Raw genomic sequence first — 8,054 nt, 5'->3', positions numbered from 1 at the left:
AATTTCCATCAAGAAATACAAAATCCAATCATAATAGTACCAGTACACACCGAGATCGCTCTACCGAACATGGCACAGCAGCCACAGACTATTGTCAATGTCAAATGTCAATATCACTCAATGCAACTTCATTAATTTATTTGGATATGAGACGTCACATTAAAAATAAAATGTTTAAATTAAACACCAAGTTAAAGTCAACATAATATAAGATTATGAGAATTTAACAACAAAAATGAAAATAGAAAAGTATTCTAAAAACAAACAAGAACATCGAAACCATGATAAATCGAGATTATTCCAACAAATAGGTATATCTACATCCACCTTTACCAAATTAGAATTTTCATAATTCTCATCATGTGAAAGCCCTGCATGCAGCAGAACTCAGACAGACATTATGTACTGCTTGCAGTGGCTGATACCTGTGTTGCTGATGCCAAAACCATCCAATCCAGCTCTGTTACAGACCCATGTTATGTTTATGGTCCTATACCTAATTGGATTCTTCCTCGAACGCAAGCCTTGTACTGTGTGCACACTAGTGTTTTTAGTGACAGTATTCCTAGTTTGCTATAGTGGTTCAGGCAATTGCCTGTTTTGGGGTGCCTTCTGTGAAGATGAAAAGGGATAGTTGCAGGATTATAATCTACAGTATGAGAAATTGACTGTATGCATTTTGGTGGCTGTTATGAATGAGTGTTCATAATATGGCTGTTAATTCGTGCTTGTTAACAGGTTACGTATTATTTATTATGACCTGTACATATTCGCCTTAAAGTTATGTAGACTTAAATATATAAGTTATTGTTTACTATAGCTTTGATTCTATGTGATCACCATAACTTATGCAGGCTTAAAGATATAACATGTTTGTGTGTCTATTCCTTTTTTCATCAGAGCTCAGGTGTTTCTAAGCATTACTCTTAAGTGCTATGGCACCAAGGAACATGAGGCAAGTTTAAATCCAGACTTGGTTTTTGTCGAAGCAGATTTCAATTTTGACTTGATAAGCTTGATCAACAAACCAAGTTTGAAGGAAAACTCAAGCCAAGTTCACCAAATTCCAGTAGTAATTACTTCCATACTCAAAATAACATTTTCTTTCATCTAATTTTAATTTTTTTTAATGGTACACTGTGTATTATTATGTATTTGGAGATAACACTTATATATACATATATGGATTTAGTGATATAGACACAAACACCCTCTGCAGGTCTAGAATGATCTGGATTCAGATTTCAGAATTGCTGGATGGAAACTTAAGGAAAGTGAGAACTTTTATTTAGATGTTCCTTTGTAATTCAATATCATTTTTGAACAGATATTTGCGTAAAACGTAATATTGTGATGTGACCTAGTTTATTGGAGTGTGAACTATTTGTTTTGCGCTGATATCACGCTTTCTTCCCTTTAACTTTTTCTCCTTTTTTTGATGATACTCTGTGTATCATTACATATTTAGATAGCTTTTTTGGACGAATTCAAAGATTTAAGTTTTAATGAAACTGTATGGGTTTGAGCATGCTACGTTATTGTACCCATATTCCCTCATCTTAACACTCTTAAGTTTGCCACATACGGTAGGCTAATTACAAAAAACGCTTTCCACTATTATGTGATAAATAGCAGGATTTTATTCTAATTATTAATAGTTTTATATATTCCTCTTTTTAATTTTTCTTTAGGTTAGGGCTTTAGGGGCAACGAAAATCTAAGAAAAAAATTAAATCTAATTCGCATGATTTAGTTATTTTAAAAATAAAACAATATCTACATTATTTACAACGCTCAATTGTCAATATCACGTAAATATCGATTACTATGCATCGATGCTGAATCTCGATATCGAGTCCAAGGTATAAGTAGTATCGAGAATTATTCACGTACCAGCTGAGAGGATTTTTGTATGTTTGGATCAAATCAATTGTGTGTCGGTTGTTTTTATTTTAAGTTAGATAAAAATTCACATTTTCTTTATAATTCACGGATAGACCTAAATAGTGAAATTAGTTCAAACTAAGTTAAATCCTTGCATGGATGTTTTCAATTTATATAAGGTACCAAGTGTAATACCGATATCACAACAGTCCATATTCAATAATTAATCTTAAAAATGAACAAAGTTACAAACGTGGTTATGAAGTCCCTAGACAAATCGATATATTTGAAACCCTACACGATGCACTTCACTCAAAATGGCCAGAAAAAAACCTGGGATCTTCTGGGCATACACGACAGTGTTGCTGTTATTCTTTTTAATGTTAGTCGAAACGTACTGGTACTAGTCAAACAATTCCGACCAGCAGTATATTTGGGAACTATTGACCTAAACGATCGAAAAATAGATTCCCTTATTGATACCACAAAGTATCCTCCTGAAAATGGAATTACTATAGAGCTCTGTGCTGGAATTGTTGATAAAAACCTAACATTGCCAGAAATTGCTAAAGAGGAGGTTTTGGAAGAGTGTGGATATGATGTGCCTGTCAGTGCTATGCAGCTGATCGGTACGTATATAATGTGTCATTCATATTTGATGCCTTAAATATCATAGAAAATGCTGTAAGTTAGGCAATACCTCTTTTTCCAAAATAACACATATTGATGTGAGTGATATAGCTAACTCTGCCATATATTTTTTCATATTTTAGGATCTTACAGGTCAGGAGTAGGCACCTCAGCTTCCATACAAACTGCATACTATTGTGAAGTTACTGATGATATGCGCGTTTCAAAAGGAGGTGGTACAGAAGATGAACTCATTGAGGTTGTAGAAATGACTCTTGATGAAGTAAAAAAATATGTAACACAAACTGCAATAGTTAATAGCCCCCCAAGTTTTCTTTTTGGAATTTATTGGTTTCTGTTGCATAAATCACCAAAAACATAAGAATAGTCTAGTTTTCTAGATTAAACTTTCAAGGTATTTGTGATTTATTTCCCAGCGGCAGAGAGAGCCCTATTATTATATTTTGTTATTTCTTGAAATGCGAAAATTGGTACCTATACGTATTTAATGGGCGCAATTTTCCAATGATTGAAATCAATTTAGAATTTAATTTTTAAATTGTTATAGGGATGAAAGTACATTTTTATTAAATTATGATAAATTAGCCAACATAATGATAATAAAGCTTTTAACCAAAGGTTTTTTTTTAAATCAATATTACACAAAATTACATTTCCTGATGAGGTTTGAATGAACATTTAATCCATCAAATTTATGAAGAACTGTGTGGGGTGAGGTGTTTATTATGAAATATTTTAATGTTTGGTATCAGGAACACAGAAGTACGAGAAGGTATATTTAGCTCCTGAGAATTTTTGGATAAATCACTTTGCTACATTCGTATACGAAATATAACGTTTGGTATCAGGAACACAGAAGTGCGAGTGGATATATTTAGCTCTTGATAGTTATTGAATTATATGTGTAGACGACATTCGGCAACATTTTAGTGGAATTTCAACGTTTCGTGTCAACAACGCAAAAAAACTCAAACAATCGATTATTTTGTAATAATTTTAAGTTTATTTCAAGTTTTAAATTAAATACAAATATACCCCATAAACAGTTTACCAAAATGAAATAAATGACTACAGTCTGGCGAAATATTGCAAAGCTTGAATTAACTAGAATACAACTTTAAAAATCACAAAAAATTGCAAAAATAAATTCACCGCTTTATACACCCGATTCCTAGACGGTGTTTTCTGTTCGTCCGAAATGAGGCAACTAAAACAACTCTATTGTGAAGGGTTCTCGTACCGAAACTCCTGGTTTTCTAATGGTGAGCGACCTCAATTCTGCATCGTACGACGTTTCCAGCTTAACTGTACCTAAACCTTAACAAACAAAAAAAAAATGAAAAAACGCTCTCGAATACTATTTGTAAAGACGTTACTTTTGCTAGTTATCTTGGCTGCTTTGATTCCCTTCGCCTGCCCCAGTATTACTACTCGTTCAATCCATTCTTCTGTAGGGTAATCAGTCTTGTCTATAAGGCTGAAATACACAGGAATTTGCTCATTAACATTTCCTTTCATTTATATTAACATACCTGGAGGTAAGTTTGTTATCTTCAAAGTTGAAATGAAGATACAGGTACTTCTTGTTGTTCTTGTACTCGAAACTTTCATAATCGTCCACGAACAGAGTTCCTGAGGCTGATTGTTTTGCGTCTAAGGCCACGTACAGAGTGAAAGGATCTCTATGCATTACCGTGGATGACCTTCTGGGACGATCTTTACGGGGCACTATAGCGCCACCTCTGTAGAATACTACGTGCTGAAAGTGGAGGTTACATTTAAAATAAATCCTATGAGAAGAAAGTAACACTACTTACCCTATCTAAATTAACAGGAATCCTGTGACTTCCACCGCGATATGCACGGAAGTCTTCCAAGTCATACCAAATAGCTTCAGACCCTCCAGGTAAATACACCTCAACTGAAGATTCCCCAGGTTCCATCACTGGTCGAGCCAATACTGAATGGCCCACCAGCAGCGTATTGTCGATATCGAGTACCCTTTCATCATCCGGGTAGTGATAAAAGAGAGGACGAATGACCGGTTCTCCGGAGGTTTCTAGCTCAAAAAACAAGGTGTACCACAAAGGTAAATGGGCGTAACGAACTCTTAGAGTTGTTCGTATCCTGTTAATCACTTCGTCGGGGAAGAGGAATGGTTCTCGCCGCCTGGTGTCGATGTGAGCATGGGCACGGAAGAAGGGTAACCAAATAGCTCCCTAAATACGGGGTGTATTAGAGACTTTAATTCAAATCATTATACTGCGAAAAACAAAACCATTGAAAAAGGTAATCCCAAAAACTGGCTTGTTTTCATTCAAAAAGTTGGCCTAAGTCTCTATAGGCACAGTTGCATCAGGGGAATATCATATTATTTGTAACAGTGGCGAAATACATAAGTAAACAATCGTTGACACATACCTGGTACCACCTTTGGAGTAGCTCCGTATCAGGGTTATTAAAGAAACCTCCCACGTCAGCCCCGCAGAAGCTAAAGCCTGATGAAAATATGTTAAATGAGAAATTAAGAGATTGAGGGCCTGACCTCCTAAAGCTTCAGATAGACACATGGGAAAACTAGCAACTAAATGAGACCATTTAGCATCATTGTCGCCAGTCCAAATTGCAGAATATCTCTGAGACCCAGCGAAATGCCCTCTGGTAAGGATAAATGGCCTTCTATGCGGAGATCTTAGCAAAAGCCCTTCATGTGTTGACAAAATCTGATGAACGCAGACACTTTTAAAATTTACTAACAAAAAAACAATGACAACTAACATGAGTCATTGCGTATTCATTGTGAATATCTCGATGCTCCCATCCTCCATAATGAAGCACATCCTTAGGCATGGTAACTTCGGGCCCATTGAAAACTGAAGGTTCATTCATGTCGTTCCAAATCCACACATCGTGAGTAGTCCCCTTAAACGTATCAAACCCATAGAGCTTCTTGTAATAGTCCCTTGTTGCCGGATTATAGAAGTCCGGGTAAGACGAGCTTCCGGGCCAGCACCAGCCCTCATAGACACTTCCATCCTTATTCTTCACGTAGAAATCATACTTCAGAAGGTCTTCATGGACAAAATACCCAGATTCGCGCTTAATATGAGGATCGATAATGACAATAAGTTTTCGTCCGGTGCTCGTAATGTTACTCATCATTTTCTCGGGTTCAGAGAACTTTAGCGGTTCCCAAGTGAAGTATTTGCGCCCCTCGGTATAATCAATGTCCAGCCACATGGCATCCAAGGGTAAGTTGTGAATGTCAAAGTTGGCCACTACAGTAGTGACGTCGTCTTGGGTGATGTAGTTCCATCTGCTTTGATGGTAAGCCAAAGAGAAGAGCTAAAGGAAAGATTATGCTGAAGAAAATTTGTAATTTATATGGGATGTTATTAATGAAAACAAAAAATAACTAAATGTTGTACGTAGAGGATAAAATATCGAATTTGTAATGTCAGATCAGCCAGAAATTTGTATATTTCTACTGATCTTTAATAAGTTCAGATGGCTCATACTTGCGGTAGTCCATGAACTCCAGTTAAAGTAGCATACTGCTTGACAGCAGCTTTAGGCGTAGGCCCCATTAAAACAAAAAAATCTATAGCTCCGCTTTCGCTCATAAAACGCACATCCACATTGGGATCATTGCTTGAACCGCTGACCAAATTCACTAAAGAGGACACCACGTTGCCGTCCTTGCTGTTGGTAATGTCGACCCATGTTTCTGCCGCATTGTGCCAAAAGACTCCGACGGTGTGTTTAGAGCTTAAGGTTAAAAATGATGGGAAAACGCGTTGTTCGACAAACTGAAAAAATATTATTTAACTTACCTATGAGCATAGACAACAGGCACAGCCCCATAGATAGCCATGGTAGAGTCTAGTTCATATTCAAATACGTCAAGATTATACAATCTAAAAAACGTATTTTAGAAACCCATAAAAAAAACTTTTTTTTTTCACGCTCACCTGTAGGGGTCTGAGCCACTTTTGGTTGTGGTCTTCAAAGGCAGAGAATCCCCATGTTCTGGTAGGCCATAAACGCGCTGAGCATTGGGAAAATTAAAATCGGCTCCTAAAAGAATTATTATGCTGACAAATTTTGTATCAAACTATTCACCTACCTATGGCTGCTGGGCCTCTTGGCTTGCTATCATGATGGGACTTGAAGTTTTCTTCCCATGCACCAGGATCGTCCTTAATTTGCACATCAACTTCCCTAAAAAAAACTTCCCATAAACCCTCAATTACCATACCAATCACAGCAATCATACCCCTCTGCAGGTTTGTTTCTGTAATGCTCAAAGGCAAACAGCCCCTTAGCATTAACAACACTGACCAAATTGTCCCCTTGATAAAATTCAATTTTCAAAGGCTTTGCCCTTAAGATCACCTTATTATCACCAGCTTTAATTGCGACTGCATTCTGACTTCTTTCCAAAACCTCCAATCTACAAAACGCTTCTGATAAAATTTCCAAAAAAAAAACAAAAGTAAACACATTACTGTGTAACTTGTGGTTCGCCATTCAAAGCAAACTGTGGTTTATAACGCGGATAAAGCCCGTTCACTTCATCTACAGTTACTCGGAAAATATTGCCTGCTAAAGTGGTCAAAACCAATTTTAAGTTAGCTGCGGGAACTTCACTATTGACTAGAGTGACTTCAATACTATTGTCGCCTACTTGGAGGGTGGATAAATTGAGCTCATAGGGGCCCTGTCCCTGTTCATATTTCCTCAAACGTCTGGAATAAGAACAATGGATGATTTGGTGTAGCCAAGAATGATCGAGTAGCAAAGTACCTGCAGAAGCTGCTCTGTTCGCATAACTTGAAGTTGTTTCTATCAACTGCTAATGTAATTGCGAGGAGGGATAGAATCAATCCTAGCAGAGATAGTCTGGAAGAGAGAGTTTGTAAGAGTTTTGGAAGTGTTGATTTCTATGAATTTAAAGTATTTGTTTTTGTAATAGTAGTAGTACATCAGGATGCACTGAATGTGTTGTGAACTATTGAAATGGAAAGCTTTAATAGGTAGTTTGGTTTCGATATTAAAAAACTAACATTAACCGAATAACAACCTAAGTGAACATTAATTAGCTTTAAAATTATCTGGAGATTTGATTTTTTTCTATATATATTTAAAAACTCTTGCATTCAAATTTTTTTCTAACATTCTTACCTACCGGCAGACCTTTTCAAGCATTTTCGGTAAAAACGAATGTCTTCTGCGTTAAATACTTTACAGCTAAATTTTCAGGAAGGTGACAGGTATTAATTAGGATAAGAAAACTTACCTCAAACCCATGGTAAGAGCATCAATAAATGTGCTCCAAAATGTAAGATTTTTGTCAGTCTTTGAGAGCCTTTCATAAAAAATTCTAACCTTAATTTATTTTTCTGACTTCTTACAAATCTGACGTGTACATCAAATCAGAGCGATATGACAGTAATCTGTTTCTGAAAAAATGTATATATTTTGAGAAAACTGACAGCAGTAAGTTTTAAATATTTTTT

General features: G+C 36.1%; 3 protein-coding genes across 3 annotated transcripts; 2 read left to right on the top strand and 1 right to left on the bottom strand.

Moving 5' to 3' along the window:
• The first annotated feature begins 131 nt into the window (after window positions 1–131).
• bc10 (BLCAP apoptosis inducing factor bc10) lies at window positions 132–874 on the top strand. Its single transcript, XM_066291909.1, has one exon. It carries the CDS (start codon window positions 401–403, stop codon window positions 632–634), a length of 234 nt encoding a protein of 77 aa, XP_066148006.1. The 5' UTR covers window positions 132–400; the 3' UTR covers window positions 635–874.
• An 881-nt stretch (window positions 875–1,755) lies between these two features.
• LOC136344434 (uridine diphosphate glucose pyrophosphatase NUDT14-like) lies at window positions 1,756–3,152 on the top strand. The gene is made up of 2 exons (XM_066291908.1): window positions 1,756–2,513; window positions 2,658–3,152. The coding sequence occupies exons 1-2, from the start codon at window positions 2,120–2,122 to the stop codon at window positions 2,894–2,896; spliced, it is 633 nt and encodes a 210-aa protein (XP_066148005.1). The 5' UTR covers window positions 1,756–2,119; the 3' UTR covers window positions 2,897–3,152.
• A 363-nt stretch (window positions 3,153–3,515) lies between these two features.
• Window positions 3,516–7,977, bottom strand: GCS2alpha (glucosidase 2 subunit alpha). Its single transcript, XM_066291885.1, has 15 exons — window positions 7,835–7,977; window positions 7,342–7,437; window positions 7,044–7,283; window positions 6,812–6,988; window positions 6,662–6,756; window positions 6,507–6,612; window positions 6,369–6,452; window positions 6,054–6,303; window positions 5,314–5,880; window positions 5,081–5,258; window positions 4,957–5,033; window positions 4,353–4,754; window positions 4,068–4,294; window positions 3,912–4,012; window positions 3,516–3,852 (listed from the first exon to the last, which is right to left on the bottom strand). Exons 1-15 carry the CDS (start codon window positions 7,843–7,845, stop codon window positions 3,743–3,745), a joined length of 2,721 nt encoding a protein of 906 aa, XP_066147982.1. The 5' UTR covers window positions 7,846–7,977; the 3' UTR covers window positions 3,516–3,742.
• Window positions 7,978–8,054: the final 77 nt, after the last annotated feature.

The sequence above is a fragment of the Euwallacea fornicatus genome, chromosome 17, assembly GCF_040115645.1.
Source record: "Euwallacea fornicatus isolate EFF26 chromosome 17, ASM4011564v1, whole genome shotgun sequence".
Taxonomy (NCBI): Eukaryota; Metazoa; Arthropoda; class Insecta; order Coleoptera; family Curculionidae; genus Euwallacea; species Euwallacea fornicatus.
The sequence above is the reverse complement of the archived record's forward strand: the minus strand, read 5'-3'. Positions and strand labels throughout refer to the sequence as shown.

Coding starts and splice junctions, on each gene's coding strand:
- bc10 (XM_066291909.1), top strand. CDS start 401: ATGTACTGCTTGCAGTGGCTGATACCTGTGTTGCTGATGCCAAAACCA.
- GCS2alpha (XM_066291885.1), bottom strand. Junction 7,284..7,341: donor GAACAGAGCAGCTTCTGCAG/GTACTTTGCTAC, acceptor TTCTTATTCCAG/ACGTTTGAGGAAATATGAAC. Junction 5,259..5,313: donor ATGAATACGCAATGACTCAT/GTTAGTTGTCAT, acceptor TGCGTTCATCAG/ATTTTGTCAACACATGAAGG.
- LOC136344434 (XM_066291908.1), top strand. CDS start 2,120: ATGAACAAAGTTACAAACGTGGTTATGAAGTCCCTAGACAAATCGATA. Junction 2,514..2,657: donor CAGTGCTATGCAGCTGATCG/GTACGTATATAA, acceptor TTCATATTTTAG/GATCTTACAGGTCAGGAGTA.